Source organism: Aulonocara sp. 'chitande type north' Nkhata Bay, linkage group LG5 (assembly GCF_057382095.1).
Source record: "Aulonocara sp. 'chitande type north' Nkhata Bay isolate Kocher_YH1m ecotype deep benthic linkage group LG5, A_spYH_male_GT1.1, whole genome shotgun sequence".
In the NCBI taxonomy this organism is placed as follows: domain Eukaryota; kingdom Metazoa; phylum Chordata; class Actinopteri; order Cichliformes; family Cichlidae; genus Aulonocara; species Aulonocara sp. 'chitande type north' Nkhata Bay.
This window is the reverse complement of record NC_141348.1, coordinates 38,639,547-38,660,485: the sequence shown is the minus strand read 5'-3', so window position 1 is coordinate 38,660,485 and position 20,939 is coordinate 38,639,547. Positions and strand designations below refer to the sequence as shown.

The following is a 20,939-nucleotide window of genomic DNA, read 5'->3' as shown; positions in this document are numbered from 1 at the left end:
TTCTCAGACTTGGAAGTTGTATAGTCACACCAGCCACTGCATTAAGTATGTCTTGTTTGTAGTGTGTTGAATCCATTTTTCCTTCAGAACAGTTCTTCTTGTCACAAATTCAAAAAGGTATTCCTCAGAGATTTTAGTCTGTACTGCCTTGATAGCATCACACAGTTGTTGCAAATTTGTCAACTACACATCTAGTCACATGTTTAAGAAAGTTTAAAATGATTTGAGATTTAGCACATGGTACAGTATCCTGCTGGAAGATGGGTACACTGTGGTCATAAAGGGATGGACCTGGCAAACAACAATACTAGGGTAAACTGTTGTGTTCAAAGGATGTTCAATGGACACTAAGAGATCCAAAGTGTGCCACAAAAATATCCCCCAACTCATCACACAACTCAGTTTCACTGCAAAACATGTAATAGGCACGCGGGTCCACCGTGTCCATTTCACATGCAGACATTGCATTACCAGCAGGGGGATATAATATATTTAAAGTCAAGAAGTCAGTAGTGAGCAAAAAACGTATGAAGTACAGTCCAGGGTCCTCATGCCGGAAATGATTAAGTAAGGCGGCTAAAATGTGTGTCTGTTTCACGTGTGTGTAAAGTGTGAAATGGAAACAGCAAGTCCATTACACGCTTTGCCGTGATACCAGGTTGCACTGTAACACCATCACCAGCCTGAACAGTTTTTCCAATCCTGTATTTTCCAGCCTTGCTGAGAACGTGCAACTACCCAACAATCACGTCACATTTTAAGTGACTAAATCACCTTTCTTTATTTTCTAATGCTCACTTTGAGGTCTTGAGCACATTGGTTAATTAGATATTTGTAAACTAGCAGTTGAAAAGCTTTACCTAACAAAATGGGCGGTGGGTGTATGTCCATCTTATATATACCATCTACACTTTAAAAGTTGACCTAATCCTGTATTATAGTAACAAAGAATAAAACAGTAAGTAAATTAGAATAATTCACACAACAAGTCTGGTGCAAAGGTAATGATTTTCTGCTTAGGTCATTTATCTTTTAAAGTGTTTGTTTAGGCCTTTAGGATAACTAAAAATTCTCTTTCCTTTAGTAGGCTAGCTCATTGTTTTCTTGGTAGTTTAGCTAAAGCAGGCTAAGTAATTTTACCCAAAAATGTAACTAAACTTTAACTAAACTACCAATTTTAAGTTGAGGGTAAAGCTGTATGTTCTGTAGGCTACAGTGGCTTTGGGTAAAGTATGGGTTAGGCACTGCTGGAGTGCCGCCGACGCTGGACTCCGTCACCCGGTGTAAAACACATGCCATCCTATCCTTGCTCTCTCCTGTTTGGGGCGAATTTAATTGATCTGGGAAACCGCTACTGGTCTAAGGTAATTTTTTCCTGAATTCACGGAAAATAGTATTTTCCTAGAACCTTCTTACTCACGGACATATCATTTCAGGAAAAGAAAAAAAAATCAGAGTCATTATCATTGCATTGTTGTGGACGCAGTTCGGAGGAGGGAATGGATGCAAGCGAGCAAGCAGAGGCGCACCGAGGCAGCTATCAGACAGAGCCAGCTCCTCTGTGATGCAGCTGTTTATCCCGTGGAAAACCCAGGACACCCGACGACCGCTCTTAAAACGTTAACAGGCGAGAAATCAGCGGCTGATTGTTATTCCACGCGTGTTGGGATTTGCTCGGGAAGAAGAGACGCGAGAGCCATGTAGCCGGTCTGTTCTCTGAACCGCTTTTATTTTCTAATTCCTTGTCTTCTTCGTAGTGGTTTATTTTCTACCTTTTCAACCGTGATCTGTTCCCGCAGAGCTGCACACTATTTCTGCTGTTTGTGCTAAGCTTGGAAGCCAGATATCAACTCGATAATTTTACAGAAGTGTGCAGGAGAGAACAGCGCTGGCATCTTTCCATGCGCGCTTTCATCGTCATTATTATTATTATTATTATTATTATTATTATGGAACTGTGACCCCAAACGAAGCAGCATACAACGCATGCTTCTCCCACATTCACTTTTTACAGGTGTTTTCAGTTAAGAACTTTGTATTTTGAGGATTGTAAAATGCTCTAAATGTCGAGCAATTTTGCCGGCTGTCAGTGACGCAACATCTCACACAGACTGCATGAGAAATACATGCGTAGAAGGGCGTGAACTTGCGGCCACTAACCTCCTCCTCATTAATAAAGCATCTGCTTATCTACAAAGCCACTTTGCTCTTTTTGCGACCTCACACCCATCATTCATCTAAACTCATCTCGGGGACATAATGGATCTTAAAGCGGACTCAGAGGACATGGACTACAGGCGGCCGGCTCCCATTGAAGTTTTCGCCGCCAGATCCACACTGCATGGCATCTCGCACATGTTCACTTACAAGCGGATGTATATCAAGCGCACCCTGTGGATTTTGTTTTTCTTGGCCTCCGTGGGTGTGCTGGTGATGGTGTGCGTGGATCGGGTGCAGTTCTACTTCGAGTACCCCCATGTCACCAAGTTGGATGAAGTGGCGGCTTCACTGATAATATTCCCTTCGGTAACCTTCTGCAACCTCAACTCCTTCCGTTTCAGCGGGGTGACACGGAACGACCTGTACCACGCTGGGGAGTTCCTTGCCTTGCTCAACGGCAGGTGTGTACGTCCAGAAGCCATTTACAATACCTGCCTGTGTGTAGGCTGGCTTACTGGTGATTTTATATAAGCACTAAAACCACACCTCACCTGCACCCCAAGTATTATGTAGCCTAGTGTATGACAAATGCAGTGGCTGCAGGGGTGCACATCTGTGTGGATTTATCACATGATGATTCAGGATCTGATTGTGCCCCCAGCATTTAGCTATAACACTAAATTTTTGTTGTTGTCACATTCTAGTGCAGTTATCATGAAACTTAAAAAAATATCTGTGAGCACTTAAAAATCATTTGACCACACCACTAAATATCTGCATGTCTTCTATAGACAGTCTGTGTGTGGAAGCAGGTTTTACGCTTTGCAGCCCAGCAACAGCAATGTTTGAGTTGGCATTTAACTTTGGAGCTTAGGTGTAGTCTGCATTGTTTTAGCTGAGGTCTTATGTCACATGGAAGAGCGGGGCAGAGTTTTACCACCTGTCTTTGGCTGTTGCTATTAGGCTACTGGAGGAAATCCAGACTTCACTGACAAAGCATGCAAAACCTTCCAGAGCTCTGAGAGCTAAAGATTGTAGTATAACGCACGTAAGTAAGAAAGTGAGGTTAAAGGCTAAGGATGAAAATGTAGTGACATTACAGATCTACTGTCTACTGAAATCCATATTGCACACATGCTACCATAGCTGTGAAAAGCAATGGAACAACAACCATTAACATCCACCTGTTAAAATATGCTGATAGTGAGAATGAGCACACCTTAACATAGATGCTGAGAATCCTCCAAGTAACAGATAATAGATAAGCTGTTTCTAAGTGTTTAATAAAGGCAAATATAAACATGCTAATATAAATATTGGATAAGTAGAGGAGAAGATTTTTAAACCCCCGCTGACAAAGTGTTGAGAGACGTGCATGATTCACAACTGCCATCCCCTCCCTTTACACTTGTTGCTTTCTGCTGTGCTTTGATCATTTAGTCTTTCGGAAAAACAGATGGACACACATGCACACATGGACACACAGATGCATAGACATTGTTTACTGCACTTACGCAAACATAAAATATGTAATACACACAAACATGTCTCAATATCATCTTGAATTCATTTTTAATTTTATTTTTAGCTTATTGATTCACAAAGTGTTGCAGCCTGAGGCAACGCGTACAACTGTGCATGCTGTACATGCTGGAATGACATAAATCCAATTCTCTGTTTTCATACTGGATATCATTTTTCTGTGACCCTCATATATACATCCATATTTGGGTTATAACTTTACAGGATGCCAATAGATTCACTGTCTTGCGGATGTATTTTGCATGCTTTGTATGGTATAGATTCCGAGATTTGTTTCCGGGTTGTTTGTAGTGTCAGCTGGAATAGTAGACCATTAGGATATCAGTGCAGGTTTCCATCTCTCTGATTTGTTATTGCAGGTGTAGCCAGATTTTCTTTAAAAAGGTGCACCTAAAAAAAATAAAAGAAGATATAGGAAGCAGAACATTAAAGCAACCTTACTTGCTCCAAGTGACTTTGGGATGAGTTGACTTTTGATGGAGGGAGGGGACTACAAGGAGAGGCAATTAACTTGTGTCTCGTAAGCTGTGTGATGAACAAGTCTTTATCCCCGTGTAATTAGTGCTGTTTGTTAAGCTACAGAGTTGTGCCACTGATTAACACTGTCATCTCCCTCTCCCTTTTCCTTGCCCTCTCAGTTAGCTTGGCCTGGGATCAGGGTTGGGGTAGGAACGGCATTCATTTTACTTTTCTTTTTTTTTTAAAATGAGGACAGGGGACAGTTTTTAAAATGATTTTTAAATCAGGTTTCAAAGCGGTTAGAGTGCTAAAGAATGTGGAGGAAAACAAATAAATTAGGAACATCTTGGACGCACAGATTTTACACTAAACATTGATTGAACAGAAGATTTTTCAGTGGTAAGCCTTCTGATACCACCAGACAGGTGGTAGGTTTGGACAGAAAATGACAGAATACAAACAAAATGCTGTGTTTGTGGGTCGGTGTCTATCACTGTCTCAGGAAGAAGGAGTAGGCAATATCTACCCTTGCAGTGATGCCAGGCTTTCTTAGACACTGAAGTTTGAAGCTGAGCTGCTAGAAATTTCACCTTAACTTACTCGACTCCAGCAGTTTCCAAGCAGCCACCCACCAAAAAATAAATAAATAAATAAATCACTTTCGTATTGTATTTTCTCAGGTTGGAGTTACAGTTAGCCGTGCAGAACATTAGAAGTAAATTGCTCAGTTTTATTTTTATTATGTTGCAAAGGCAATTAAATGATAATTAGCAAAAGAAAGGTCATTTCAAAGAGGTGTTGGTTATGTGGTTTGTGCTGCCAAGAAGTGTTAGATCAGCTCACGAAAACCAGAGAAGCACGTCTTCTGCTTACACAGAGCCCGAGATTAAACATGTTTCCTGAGCTTGCAAACATGCTCTCAATTCCCACGAGCTACATGTGAAATGTAATGCTCCATAACTTTGACTGCCTTATCTGTCTCAGCAAGATCATGGCCGTATTACAGATTTAAGTGGTGTAAAAAAAGTGCACGGATGGGGACACTGGGAGGCCAGGTCATCGACCGGAAAAAGCTGATTTTTCAAATCTGGGTTCATTTGCATTTATAGTGTACTGTGGCTGTTTACCGCAGAGAATATTACAACTGTGGAGACACAGAAATTTTTGCATGTTTTTACCATATTTTCGTCTTTGGCTTGTTTGTGTATTTCTCATCAATACAATAGATATTTGTTTGGGTTTTCTGTGCCTCGTGGCATCCTTTGTTTGCATTTCTGTGACCTTGGCCAAATTGGAAGAATAACTGAATCGCAGGTGCACCATCATGAAGATATGATTATCCAAACTCAGCCACCAGGAAACATGGCACATATTCATTTTCAAGGGCACTGCACAAACAATCCAATCCTTGTTAGTGTATGAGTTCAATTAACGCTAATTGGATAATTACCTGAGATTATGTCAAGATGTGTTCATTGTTGTGTCACACAGCCCGAGGTATTAACATCAAAACAAATGTAGTGCTTTTGCTTTTGTTTGTGTGCGTGTGAGAAAGAGAGAGAGTACCGCCTTGTGACCACAGTCTTACTGTGAAAGTCCACTCTTAAAATCAGTGGCTGCTTATATTTGCTCTCTCTTCTCATGAGGTGGCAAAGTGTTGCAGATGGTCCTTCATTCGTTTTAGTCCCCACAAGAAAATTAAAGTGCTTGTGGCCCATAATCCAATTTAGTCTCCCCCTCCCAGACGTAGAGAGTTTGCAGTGATTGCTTTAGGGAGCAGTGGCAGGGCAATATTAAAAATCTACCCATATTATTGTGATTGTATGCGCTTCAACTAAAGCCTCCTGACTCGGGGATGTGAGCGCAGCGTCTTAAGTGCTCTCCTGGCAGCTTTGTGTTTCTTATAAAACAGTGGCTCAGGATACAATTCAATTAAGTCCAGAATGTACCACAACAGGCTAGCTTCTTGTTAGAATAGAGTGTGACAGTGTTGTGATGTAGTTCCCATGTGGGCAAGAGTACTGGAGTTGTGATTGTCAGAGTGCTTTTAGGGACCAACATTACTAAAAACATGACAATTTGTAAATGGCTCCACTGACAGATATTTATGATATTAGTACCACTCTGTCCTCTAATTTTAAACTCACGTCTGAAACAAGTAATACATAGACAGTAGTAATCATACTTCCATTTTAAATACTGAAAATATTAAAACCACATTCACAGAGAAAGGTTTGTATCCTTACTAGGTGACACTTATTTCTTGGAGTAACCACCACAGTTTGTCCAATTCTTTTAGCAAGTTTCTCATCTTGACTTTATATAGCAGGTTTTCATTGTTCTCTACCTCCTTCTCTTACTTTTGCTCTATTATTCTTTTTTAATGACAACTTTGATGCCGTACAGGAAACGGCATTCAAAGCCTTGATTACTGTAGCCAGAGTATTGTGTTAACATTTGGGAAAAGTGTGGTTTTCCTGGTTTCCTCCTCCACTACTATTGTTTCTGGGGGTTTCTCAGTCGTGAAATTTTCCTGCTCTTTTTTGCTTGAGCAGTCATGCTTCTTTTCTCTTTGGACTGCTTCGCTTTTTAACATTTAGGTAAACATGTTTCCTTATTTTGAAAAATTGCAGTGTGGCAATATGCTCCAGGATGCACCTTGGAGTTCATTATATGCCTTCCAAAGAACACATCAAACATTTTGAAACCAAGAAGGGCTCCTTCTTAAAAAGAAACAGTATAAAAATGTATCACTTTCTTTCAGTTTCAGTACTTTTCAAAAAGCAGTAACCTGTAAACTGTGAAGAATCAGGAGCCAGATGAGCTACTACATCACTAATCCTCTGGTTTTCAATTTTATCCTTTTATTGTTTGAATAACTTATTTCTGGAAAAAAAAATTATGCATTAGCTTCACTCTGAAATGATATGAACATGTTTTTCTCTAACACCCCTTATTACTTACAGTATAACCGTTTAATTGTACGCAACACTCTTTTGGCCTGTAGTAAATTAATGAAAAGTGAACTATACTAGAAAATAAGTACCACATAGATCCACTATCTTTAATTTATAATCTGTATCAAAGATAGTGCTTAACTGTCTTGTTTTTTGGCTGTTGTGTCATACCAGTTACTGCTTTTTATTCAAATTGTGGAAAAAACTCTGATTTAAAAGATAAATAGCAACCAGCAGCTGCTATTCTCGTTGAAAATTTAAACTGTAGCGATAAAAAAGAAGAAGTTATAATCAGCTAGAGTTAATCCTGGTTGATTTGTTAATGTTAAAAAAGATCTCTGATGTTCCGATGTTGAATTTTAAAACTGTATCACTTGGCATTCATTTTAAATCTTGAGCAGAATAATAGTCCCGATATTGTCTGTCAAAGCGCTGTGAACTCCATTCAACACGAAGCATGACCGTCTCTGTTCGGTGTTATGAGCAGGAGAACAACCCTCATTTTAAATTACAGCGCATACCACCTCATGTTGTGAAAATCTTTTTCATTTAGTCTCTACCAGGAAAAAGCACTGTAGCAACAGTGAAACATATTACATTTGGTTTGGGCATAAATCAAAAATACATCTCCAGCTGAATATTAACGCAGTGCTCCCAAAGAAGTAATGTAACATTTCATTTTTTTATTCATGGATCAGCTTATGTTATTCCCATCATCAAGCGACAAAATCTTGTTCATTATCATAGACAAAGCTTGACCTTGTGGAATTTTTAAAAAATCCATTAAGCTTTACCACCAATTATGGTTTGAAATAGTGCCCATGCTCATGACAAACAACTCTGTCGTCAGTGTCCACAAAGTCATTCACAGATTTACTGTCAGGCACAGGAAGAGAAGGGTATGCCTTTGTCTTTCTCCATCTCTGGTTTTCACTTCTTCAGCTTATTCATGTTTGCTAGTGCAAAACGAGTTGTCCAAAATTCTTACAATAAAACAATATATGAACCTGGTCATGATATTACTGCTTCTGCTCAACATCACATATGAATTCAGGACCCTACCTTAGTATTTTGCAGTAATTCAATTTTGAAAAAACAGAAGCTGTCCTCTTCACTCTCAGTGTCCTACAACAATGATCTCACAAGTGGCTGTCAGTAGTGCTTAATTTTAGCGCTCTATAATTTAGATGCTTGTACCACTGATGGCCCATTGCTCAACAGGGGTCATCAATGGGCCACTTTTTCGCTGCGCGGGGCCATACTGTTTAATTGAGGTTACGTTGTATCAGTGAATGACTGTGAGCAGGCACTAGAGGTTGATGGTAGCTGTCAAATTAAGGCATAGCATAAATGATTTCCACAGTGTTTTTCTTCTGTTTCATTTCTGTGTGCATTGATGCACGCAAATTACTGCTTCTTTGTCATGTTTTTTCTTATTTGTTTGCAGGGGAAATGAGAGGTGGAACATGGTAAAATTGATCCATTTTTCACTTTGAAAAAAATTGCAGCAGATGAAGATTTATTTATTTACACTAAATAGTAGGTGTGGAGGATCATCAGCCTGAAGGCAGCATTCTGAACATTGTTTTCTACATGATCGCTCTGCCACCACATATAACCCTAATTGTTTAACAGACCGATTAAAGTAATTGTCTGAAATGAAATATTCCCATCCTGTAAATAATGAGCTGCTTTCCTGCACTCCATGGAGACTGGTATGCCACAGTTAAGCTGTCAGTTTCATAAAACTAAGATGATATTGTGAGAGCTTTCTAGCTGCTCTTCTGATGATGCTGACATGTATGTACACCTTTTTTTAAGGTGGACGGTAGATATCCACTTGTTGCTGCATCTGTGTTATTAATGTTTCTTCTGCCAGAAAAACGTGTGTACCTGCAAAATTCTTAAAATCCATCTTTTTAGATGTGACAGAGGTACAACTAAGGTTGTGTCTTGCTTCTTTAACAACCTTAACTGCATTTAATACTTTGAGTGAGAAAATAAGGAATAACAGGATGTTTAATATTACAATCTGACAAAGTGGATTTTGTAAGCTCAAGGTAAGCAGTTTGAAAAAAGAATTCTTATAGAGAAAAAGAACAACCTAAAATGTTACTTTTTTTTTAATTTAATGAGGCAAAATCCTTTTTGTGATATTGAATTTGCAAAACCTAAGTACATTAGACTTGTGTGTTAGTTGTGCACATGTGTGTATTTTGTGATCAATGTTGACTAAGTGTAGAATCTTTCTGTCCAGGTATGAGATTCGGGACCCACACCTGGTGGAGGAAAATGTCCTGCAAATCCTAAAGGAGAGAGCGGACTTTGACAGCTATAAGCCTCGGCCTTTCAACATGCGTGAATTTTATGACCGGACAGGCCACGACATTAAGGACATGCTGCTTTCCTGCTCATATAGAGGGGAGGAATGTGCAGCTGAAGACTTCAAAGTGGTGAGTTGCGCACGTAAACAGAATCAGCTGAGACCTATGGGTCATCTAATCATGCTAGTGATACAAAATGGGCCTTTATATAGTTTACTGTGCCGTGAAGTTTAGCTGAGCGCTATAATATAATAACTGATTCTCACACTACAGCTGTCAATCTCACTAAATTCTGGTAATACAATAAAAGTTTTGCCAACACTATGAAGTTTAAGGCTATGACACTGTCTCTTTCACTTGCTGAAGAATGCTAAAATGTAGAAAGAAGACATTTGTGTCTTTTGTTTAATATTAATTTGATTTTTTTTGCTTATTTTATAGTTTCGTACTGCACTGTTTTTCAAAACTTTTTTGCCCGACAATATCTGCCTATTCCAGCTGGAAACAGAGCTTATAAGTGCACTGACATTTACCAGTGCTGTCTGTGCCACAGTACGGTCTAACAGAACTTAAGAGCTGATCGATATTTCTTAAGACATTTGTAGTTTTTAGTGACAACTTACCCACAGTTAGCTGATTTTATAAGTGTGAAAAATGTGATTATGTGTAGACAGATCCTGTGTACTGTTCTGTTTAGACTTCACTTGCAGTCTGAGGTCTATTGACAGTGCACATGATAAGCTGTAGTTAAAAGAATCAGTGTATAGACAAAAGCGGAGCTGTAACATAATTTCCAAATCATCAACGATTTTGTGAAAAATATAATAAGCAATTGCACTTTTATTCAGCTTTTTTAGGGTTGTCTCCATTTGTAAACAATGTACCCGCTGACTATACCAGAAGGCTAGAAAAATTGGTTATTGCCCGCAGAGGCTAAGTCATCAAACTAGCGATAGGTTCCCATGTTGTTATCCGAGTACCTCTGACAGTGGTTACCGTAAATGAAAGAAGCAGATTTTAAATTATGCCATGAAAATTTGACAATATCAGGGCCTTAACTGATTGAGAATAAGAATAAGAGAAAAAGAGCACCAAAGGATTGTAGGTAGAGACAATGCAGCTTGAGCAAGAAGAAATGTGGTGGGATGACAGTTGCAAAGAACACACACACACACACACAATAAGACACATACATACAAATTTTGCACATTACAAACAGTGGCAGCCTACTGTAGGAGTAGGAACTAGTCTTAAAAGAACAACTATCCAACAGATGCTCATGCAGGTGGCAAGTGAGGATGACACTGTATTAATAAATTGATATCGCCTGAGAATCCTGTCTTGAAAGCGATCTAATACATCCTCAGAATGTGTTGGAAAGAAGCCATGATTAAGCTTAGTAAAATCAGCCCTCAGTCCAACTCTTACATTCTTTGTCCTCCAGTGTTTCTTTATTGTGGAATTTTTAATGTGTTTTTCCCCCAAGTGCTATAAAACCATGTAGTTGAGAGGTGGGCTGCATGCTCACATGGTGTGGCTGCTCTAATGTGCTGATGTGTTCACATTTACTGTAGTTAGTTGCGCTTATAGCAGATGGTACTTCACAGCGCTCTGCTGTACATTTGTACGGTTGTAGACCTGGATAGAACAGCTCAGCAGAGAGCACTAATGGTGTGGAAAGAAGCTTCAGCGTGTTAGGAAAGGGTAAGGTAACCAGTCTCACCAGCCTCCACCTCCAAATCCCAGAGTATGGAAGCATTAAAGCTGTGATTAACGCTGTTGGCAGCTTCTGGTTGTTTTCTAGCTAGCACAGGCAGTGTGGCTCACTAGGTAGTCCCTGGGTGTTGAAGATAGCCAGAGATAAAAGATCACTGCTACCTACTGTGGGAGCAGTTTGCTGACAAAAATGGTAGATAAACAACAGTAGTACGTAAGGCAGCTTTTTCCAAAAGAATCTGCAGTGTAGTACAGTCAGATTTTCTCATAGATCCAGAAACTTGAACATATTAGAGTTCTTTAGTGTATCAGAATTTATTTCATGTTGTTTTTCAGTTAAGGTTCAGGTGTTGAGTCCAACATTATCCAGTCAGAAGTATTGTGTCCTTGTCAAAAGTCACTGGTGTCATTATCCAAATACCAAATACCCTGTGGGATCCAGTACAATATAATTTTTAAATATTGCTGCTAGAAATATTAAAAATTAGTGACTAATTATCTCGTATCATGTTTCACTGCTGCAACTTTGTCCTTCAGAAAAACATCTGCCAACTTGGAATGCAGATGGTTTAGCTCAGATGATATTAAAGAAGAAAATTTCACATGAAAATGAATATCAATTGATGGCCTACGGCCTCTGAACCGTAGCTGCATGAGATAATATAAAACCATAAAAAGGGAGCAAAATACAAAGACCATAATTTGATAGTTTATGGGTTTGTTTTTAATTGAAGGTGCGATAAATGGATTTCGAAAGTATGCGATCGCTCCCTAGAGAGGCGGCCTTTGCATTTCACCTACAACAAGGACACTAAAGCTAAAACCATCCAAAATATATTGAATGGCTATAATACACTACAGTAAGACAACTGATATTGCACGAACACTATGGATTGCATGTGCCATCTTACTTCTATTTTTACTTTGATACAATGTACGGCATTTTAAGAGCAAAACTACCAAGCATACAGTTTGTCTTACTGCATCCCAGTGGAATTCCCTACAGATAATATGTTGATCGGCAATGTCACAACCTCTAAGTTATTCAATTTTGAACTCTTTAAGACACCCACATCCAACTTCAGTCACCAGGGAGAACTTTGACAGGCTCATAACTTTGCTATCAAAACTCAAAACTGAAGCTTGAGGGCTGACAGAAAGTGTAAGAGAGAGACAGACATTACATGAGAGAAAAAATAGGAAGAAGAAAGAACGAGAGAAAAAGAGCCAGATAAACAGAAACTGAGGCCCAGGTAACAACAAAGTCCTTGGGATAAAACTAAACATAATGGTCGAGTACTGCGGAGAGGCTCAAAGACACAAAACAACAGCTGCCACAGCAGGAGCAGCAATAGAAGTACTATTGGTACACACAGGCTTGTGCTCATTTTAACCTCTTGGAAACTGCAGAGCGCCATTGTAGGGCTGGGTATCGTCACTGATTTCTAGAATCGATTCGATTCCGATTCACAAGGTCCCGAATCGATTCAATCAATTCAGTTTGAATCTGGGAAATTTTGCCTTTGACAGTCAGAAATATTATAATTCATATCAGTACATTTACATATTTTTGTATCTATAAAAGGGAAGCTGACACTTGCGAGACTTTATCAAAGGTGTGAGCATCACAGCAGATGTCTTTGTGTCAAAGTAGCTGAAGATAAACATGAAGGTGATTTTCCTGGCCTGGAATTTTATAAAAATATTCTGCAGTACATCAAAAACGAAAGAAAACTTTTAATCAACATATGAACATTACCTCTGAAGTGACAGCGGTTTTAGTACAGACATGGCTAAGCGTTTTGCATTTTGCATAATTTTAAAAGTTAAAATTTGTCCAGTAGCCCATTGAACGGCAGAAATTAGGTTTTCTTTTCGGAAGTAAGTAAAAGGGAAAAAAACAGTGGCCGACAGCGCTGTAAACAACGGTAGTCTTGTGCGTAACAAGCAAGCGAATAATGCAGAAAACAGATTTTTAGATGGGAAACTGTTCTTGAAGTATACAGAGAAAGCGAGAGAGAGAGAGAGAGAGAGAGCTGTGCATGAAGTGTGATTTTTATCGTGGTGGACGCAAAAAAGCAAAAGTAAGAGGGAATCCATGACGATGTTTATGTGAAGCGTAGTTTGGATCTTCTTTCGCTGCTGATTCGGTCAATATTGTTTGGAGAGAGATCAAACTAACAGCTTTACCCGATCGTGTCCGTGCCGTCGGGTGAGAAAGGCGACATCTCACTAATTCTGATCCACGGGTCCGCGCTTTGTGCTTACGTCTTTGTGCAGAATCCGTGTTCCTGCTCTCACTTACTGTTTTAGCTGTTTGGTGGTTGTCGAAATTTTGTGAGGTTTAACCTGAGATTCTGGCATTTTGGGCAAAATAAAAAAAAAAAATTTTTCTCCTTTCTTTTCTCTTCTTTTTTCTTTTGATAGGCAAAATAAATTTATATTAAAAAATCGATTCAGGATTTTAATGAATCTATATCACGTTATCCAAGCATTTTATTCGATAAATCGATAATCAAAACCCACCCTTACTCCATTGTATGTCTTTTACAGCTCCCCGTTTGTTTTCCAAAACACAATTAAATATGGCACCTGTCCTTCCTTTCCACTTGTATTTTTTTGAGTCGAGAAGGACAGAAAATATTATAAATAAATGAGGTCATGATAGTCATAAATGAAGAGCTATCTTTGAACAGATCTTTGGTTATAAATAAAAAGATTTTGATTAGTTATCAAGTTGTCATAGTAGTTCTTAATACATTAGCTTCTACCCTTTTAATACACAGTAGTGTTCCTCAAAAATGTTGAGCAGACCCTCAGTGCCTTATATTTTGCTTCCAAGGAGCCAGGCTTTATTTTTTAAAGTGGTCTTAAACAAATTATTCAGACTTTTCAGACTTCAAAGCTTTACTTTGGACATTGGCTACTTTTTCACTCATTTTCGGTCTAATCCTTGTACCTGACCATTGTTCCTTGTTTAAGTGACTTTAAACTGAACAATAAATTTTTCAAGCATAAAAAGGCGTCTAATTTAAGGGAAAAATGGTGTTGTCTGCATATTACAGACAACTTAACAAAGACCTGGTTTTAAATAGTCTTTAGGCTGCCTGATACAAAACACACATTTTTACCTCCATTTCTTTAGCTGAATCTATAAAAACTGACTAAGTTTACACAATGAACTGTTAGCTGATAACCTGACATATCTTGGCATGGTATGCAGTGTAACCTTAAAATATCTGAGGAAACTGAATAAGTTGAGGGCAAAGAAGTGAAAGGCATAAAAAACAAATATCTACTGCAGATAAACAAAATCTGAAAACCATGTTACAAAGATAAAAATCAACAAAGGCCTGACATTGGATCTGAGAGATGCACCTGGGCCTTTAATTGATTAACCTCATCAGAAATGGTTTCAGTGGAAGGCTGACGAATTAATTAAGAGAAACAGGTATGGTTTGGCCAAGGTATGCCAAATTACACGTGACTTACGCATGAATTTAAATTTTAAAAGTTAGGAAAGAGACACAACAGTCAGTGTCTACAGACATAAATAAAACACGAGTGAGGCTCTGTCATGCTTTCGGTCTAGCCAGCCATTGGTTTTTAGGATCTTCTCAAAATGAATGGACTCATGCATGTAGAAGAATATGTTCAGTAGTAGAGTACATTCATGCTATATCCTGGAAAGTTTATACATTCATGTTATAGTACAGTGGAACCCCAACTTACGAAATTAATCCGTTCCCGAGGGTCTTTCGTAAATCAAAGCACCCATCGCGCCTTTTGAACGAGGCGATGCTGAACGATAGGCTATAGGCTAATTGCTAACTAGAACAACAATACGTCGTTCAAGTGGAACAGCGAAGCGCAAGTACGGAAGCCAAGGGGTTGTCACATGATTCGGAAGGCATTGTGGGCATTGTAGGCTCAGCCAATCAGAGCCAGCGGATTTCGTTACACGGGCATTTTGCCGTAACACGGGCAGAAATATTGCCGTTCAGTGCCTTCGTAACTTGAATTTTTCGTGACATGGGGTATTCATAAGTCGGGTTACACTGTATCTGGAAAGTGTCCGACTGGCAACAGCTTCATTTTTGATCATGGTAATGATCCCAAACACTTTGCCAGTGCAATGAAAGCATACCTGGATAAAAAACACACAATGGAACACTATAGCTCATGGAATGGTCTCTCCGAAGCCCAGACCTCAAAATTACTGAAGCATTGGGGGACCGTCTTGACAGAGAACAGAAAGAAGCGCTTTGAATAGCCAGGAAAACTATTCCTGAAGATTTCTTAAAGAAATTACAAGAAATCTTAAGAGAGTTTAGGCTGTTTTGGTCATACCGACTTTCAAACTCATTAGAAGTGTACAAATCCTGATTTTGCCCTGTATACTGTATTTCAGATTTTCCAAATAATACATAAGAAGTAATACATAAACAAATGAGGGGTTGCTAAATACTTTAAATTTAAATTTTTACAGTAGTGCAGATTCCAAACACAACAGTACTTTCAGGCAGTCACTATAGTGGATGGATGTGCAAATTAGATTTTTAGCTTGGATATGCTTCCTGACACAACCTTCCCATTTATCCAGTCATGTGACACTCCAAGACTTGGTTTGTGTCTCCTACCAATCTTGAACTGGGGAACTTTCACATAGGAAATCGTAAGGAAATAAACCACCACACCACGGAGCCTACAGCCTCTAAATAAAGAAATAAAATAAATTATTTCAAAAATGTTTTTATTAACAAAAATTATACAATTACACTGTGTGAGCATGGTGCATGTAAAAAAAAAAAAACTTTCATTTGCGAAAATGTGTAAAAACAAGAGGACTATCATTTAATACTATTAACAGCACAGTCTGCCCGTACGTGGTGTTGACTGTCAGTGTAAGAGATCTGAGGATGATCTGATGATCTCAGCTCTACACAGCAAATCCAGCATGTCCAAATTAACACTGTCGGATTTGATTTCAACACTATTAAAGTGTCTATATGGGTCCACACCAGAGAGTGTTAATTTAACTCTTTTTGGAGAGTTGGTACGTTAACTCTGATTTAGTGTTAAACACCAAATCTGTCTGGAGTTGATAATTTAACACTTGGTGTTAAGAGTTTATATATTAACTCTCAAAGAGTATTTTAGTTTAACTACGTAAGAGTTATCTTCTAATTCATTCTAAAAAGCAGGAATTTTACTGTTCTGAACTTCTAGAAATTTCTTTTGGAAATAAACATTTACTAAAAAGATGCAATGGTTTTTGAAAAACATTTATTCTGAACTGTGCACCACAATTTCAAAACATTTTCTGAAAGACGTAACAGTATACATGTTCTCACTTTCATTAGAATTTTGTTTATCAAAAGGTCTGACATGGTAAATGCAAATAACAGCATCTCATCACTTATTTCTTCAATACAATATGCATGTCCTTCATTCATCACTTTGTGGAACTTCAACGCACTTCTGCTCTCCCCCATATTCCATCTTCACAAGCATATCCTGTGTGGAGATTGAATAAAAATTAGTTGACACTAATTAATGGCACAAATAATCCAGTAAACAATTGCAGCACAGTAAAAAAAAAAAAAAAAAAAAAAAAGGAATCCTCTTTGAGCCATTACTTGTGTAAAGTATTTTCCCAAAAGACAAGGACACAGGCAACAGGTAATACTGAACTAAATGTAAAACCTCAACCTTTTTCATTTTTACCTAAACCGTGTGCACAAAACTCTGGAGGGATCTATGCTAACGTAGAATCGAGTCAGGACGTCTGCTACTGCTGTTTGCTCGTGTTTTTATTTTTATGGGCGATCGTTTTCAGGCTTCAAGTAGCACCATTATACCAACATTTCACATTCTAGACATTGTTTTAGGTGTATTTGACCAAAGATTTGACTGAAAATTCACATGCAAGCTTTTTTTCAGTGCTGTGGTATTTGCCCGCAAACAATACCTTTCAGCTAGCTAAAACAGAATATTATGCTATCAGCGAGCAACATGGCTAATGCCTTTCACACAGCTTTGTCTCAACTCCAAAGAGCCACAGAAGTAAAAGCTAATAACAATTGAAACAATCTTTGAAAAAATGACTTACCAAGCATGGCAAACAACTCAAATATGTAGAGCAAAATGTTCTGAAACGGCTTCACTTCAGCTTCGATTGGAGCCGTGCTGGGGGCGGAGTCTGTGAATTTACTCTGTTGGTGTCATAGCCCCTCTAGGAGTTCAGAGTTAAGAGGTCAAGAGTTAATGTTTCCATTGTAACACCTCCAGATTTGACAGAGAAACACTCATTTTTAACACTCGATTTTAACTACTATCATTTTACACCTCAGAGTTACATTAAAAGAATGTGACTCTGCTTAGAGTAAAATTAACTCTACTTTTGCAAGGAGACTATTAACACCAAAAAATTTAACACTTTTGAATTTGCTGTGTAAGGATTAATTTTTGAGTTGAAGTACATTTTTGGATATTTAATACTGAGAAAACATGTCAGACTTTAAAAAAAAAAACAACCCACAGACACACAATATTACAGTACTTCAATAGTGCCTAGCCGGCACTTGCCTCTCAAGAGAAAATCTTTTAGAAAAGATCCTTCATGCAACTGTGGTTAAGTTATGTCACATTGCAGTGTTGTGTCAGATAAGCAAAAAAAAAAAAACCCTAAGTACTCTGAAATATTTGTGAGGTGATATTTGTGTTAAATTCTAAGTTATGGAGTTTTTCAAGATCATTTCAGTCATTTTAGCTTAAATTACTGACAGATCACACTTCATTTACTGCAAATCTTCTAGCTGAGAACCCACTTTTGTGTAACCCAGACTCTTGCATAATTGCCATGGTCATTCTATTGAGCTGTTGGCTCCATTTCAGCTGTCCATTGACCCCCAGAGTCCACCCTTGGTGGGACGGAGACGTGTGGCTAATGAGGTGTAATCAATACAGAAAACCTCAGAGACGCCCGCCGATGGATTGGATTTACGCAAACAGCAATCTAAAGGATAGGTGGGGCTTGTTAAGTCTTTTTTTTTTTTTTTAAATATTGTTGCTCTTCACAAACAGAAATGGCAAGAATTATTGGTGGCTGTAGTCGTTCCTCCTTCTAATCTATATTAAGTACTCCACACAAGCAATGAGCATGTCCCTTCTTAGGCTGAAGTTCCATTACTTGTGTTACAAGGGTTGTATTTCATTCTTCAACCATGAACATAAAATATACTGCTAATCCTGAGTCGGTTTAGAGTTGGGGCTAGCTTAAGGCATCTAATTCCTTAGCTTTATTAGTTATGTAATCCAGTTTAATTAGATAATCTTTTAAATTTGAATACTGTTGAGACTGCAAGTCTTTTTAGGTAACTGGCATCTATAATAGCAGAATTTCAGCGGTGCTTTAATCTGCCATTCCTCATAAACTGTTTTTGACACATCTCACCTTTGATCCACCACGCTTTATTCATTGTTATTCCAGTCTTATCCATCAGCTCAAAGCCGATGATTCTGCTGTTCTTTTTGGCCAGACGATTCCCACATTTTTCCTCCTGAGGCTAAATCAATCAATTTGCTATTACCCTAGAACTCAGAGACATGGATCAATTAGGTTTTTGCTGAGTAATGAATGAATGCCTAATGTAAAAATCTCCTCTTTGAATGTAAAAAGCTACTGGCTCTCCTTTGATGGCTTTTAGATTCATGGTGATTTACTGTCCTCACTTCTCAAGTCAAATTAAATTTTACAATGTGTCAATTCACAATATTTGATCCCGATCTCTCCGAGCACCTCGCTCACTCTTTTCATTTTTAAACTTGAATGTGCATTATGTTGTCAAACATCCAACAAAAATGGCAAATTATTGGTAAGTTACATTTTAACTGCTTTCTGAGTAATATTGTATAAAGCTAAGATGTCATAGTGATGACCCAGAATAGCAAATTCCACCTAACATGGCTTCCTCCATTGCTTATGTTATGTTGGCCTTTCCAGCGGGGCATGGAAGAAATAGATTTCCTTTCAAAGGGCTTTAGAGAAGGCTAAGCATGTGCCCTGCCCCCAGCACACATACATACACACATACTCCTTTCATCTGACCTCTTTTTTGTCATTTTAATTACACAAAGAAGGACTTTTTTTGACAATTTAGGCTCCTACTGCGTGAGGTACTCTGTGGACAAAAGGTGAAAAAGAGGAGGGAAACAGATTAAGCCAACTCCAAAGCATGGAGAGATCTGAGAATCCATTTATTCCATGTGACCTGCCAGTGCTCCTAGCGTTACAAAATTATTTTTAATAATGAGTCGGGTGGGCAAGCTACGCAGTGGGGGAGAGAGTGAAAGAATGGAAGAAAGAGATGGAAAGAACTTATCCTTTAAAGAATCGATTATAAACAGTTTGGTTCAGATCAGAAGCATCTGATGACTGTGCAAAGCTTTGGAATGAGAGGAAAGAGGGGGCAGGAAACTGGAATATGTGTGTGTGTCAATGGAAGAGTCTATGTTTGGCTCTTGGTTTGTGGCGCTGGGCTGCCAGGGAGAAGTATACCCACCGTGACAGACCAGGAGCCAGAGCGCACTAGCTGAATGTAAAACAGGGTGTTCCTTAACTCTATGCTTAGATCTTTCGCCTGCATGTGTGTAAAGCTTTTGCAGTACTTCAGTGCACAGAGAGTGAATATTCGGTTCAGATTGTGCTGACAGGCTGAGTGATTATTCACCTAGCACTGACAGGTGGCACACTGCTGCATTAGTCAGCTAATTACCATCCAGAGTAATATTAGTGGGGCTGACTGTTTTTTTTCCTTGTCTTTTTCTCTTTACCATCATTTTATAATTTATTAATATTTCATGGGAAACCTGTTACAGTCTGCATTGGTAGATTTGGCAAATTGTATTCATCATTATTGCTTTTGAATTCATTACTGGAAAACATGATTAATGGTTTTGGCATTTAAAATTGATTCTGATAATTACAGTAGCTGATTGATGACTGCGAAACAGAATATGTGCCATTTTCTGCAATAGCATGATGTACCTTTTGTCTTTGCTGTATTATCAGATATGTTACTTCAGATAGTGAGAGACAGACAGGTTTCTTTCTTTCAGAGATGACAGGGTACAGCTATCGCCTTGTGTTTCAGTGTCTAGGGATGGAGTGAAAAAGCAGTTTGAACACCACCAGGGTCCCGCTGGGACAGAGTTTTCATCTTACCAGCCAATGTCTTGATTATTTTTTTCCTTCTCTTGTCTCTTGGGTAAATTCCCTAACCCGTCGACTTCCTTTGAGATCAGTATTTTTTAAGTCAGTGGACTAAAAAAAAAATACTAGTTGTGTTAAAAAAAATTCAGTCATTGTAGACCTTTTAGTATTTTTTGTTTGTAAGCATGTAGGTGGGTACATATGTGAAGCCAGGTCTATGCCACTTCAGCTCGATTCTTATACTCTTTTATTGATGTTGAGGTAATCTTGCAATTAGATCTTCAAGTGGTTTGCCGTTGCACCTGGAGTTGAGAGTTTATATATTGCTAATCAATAGTCTGTGATAATGAGCTTCGAGGACTACTTCTGATAAAAAGACACAGTAACGGAACATGATTATAGAAAAAAAGCTGGTGGGCTCTTTTATCTTCAATAGAAGGTTAATGGCCTACAGCTTACTGCAGTAGTGTCTTGGATACAGATATTTTAGGATGACAAAAAAATATTTAACATATTCAGAAGTGAATCAGATTAATAATATATATGAAACTTGTTGATTTACCTGAA

General features: G+C 38.4%; 1 protein-coding gene across 1 annotated transcript in view; it reads left to right on the top strand.

Moving 5' to 3' along the window:
- Positions 1–1,284: 1,284 nt before the first annotated feature.
- Positions 1,285–20,939, top strand: part of asic1b (acid-sensing (proton-gated) ion channel 1b) — a 185,706-nt gene continuing 166,051 nt past the window's right edge. Inside the window, exons 1-2 of the mRNA XM_086293447.1 lie at positions 1,285–2,621; positions 9,376–9,571. Coding sequence (XP_086149573.1) covers positions 2,260–2,621; positions 9,376–9,571 — 558 coding nt within the window. The 5' untranslated portion in view covers positions 1,285–2,259. The remainder of the gene's footprint in view (positions 2,622–9,375; positions 9,572–20,939) is intronic.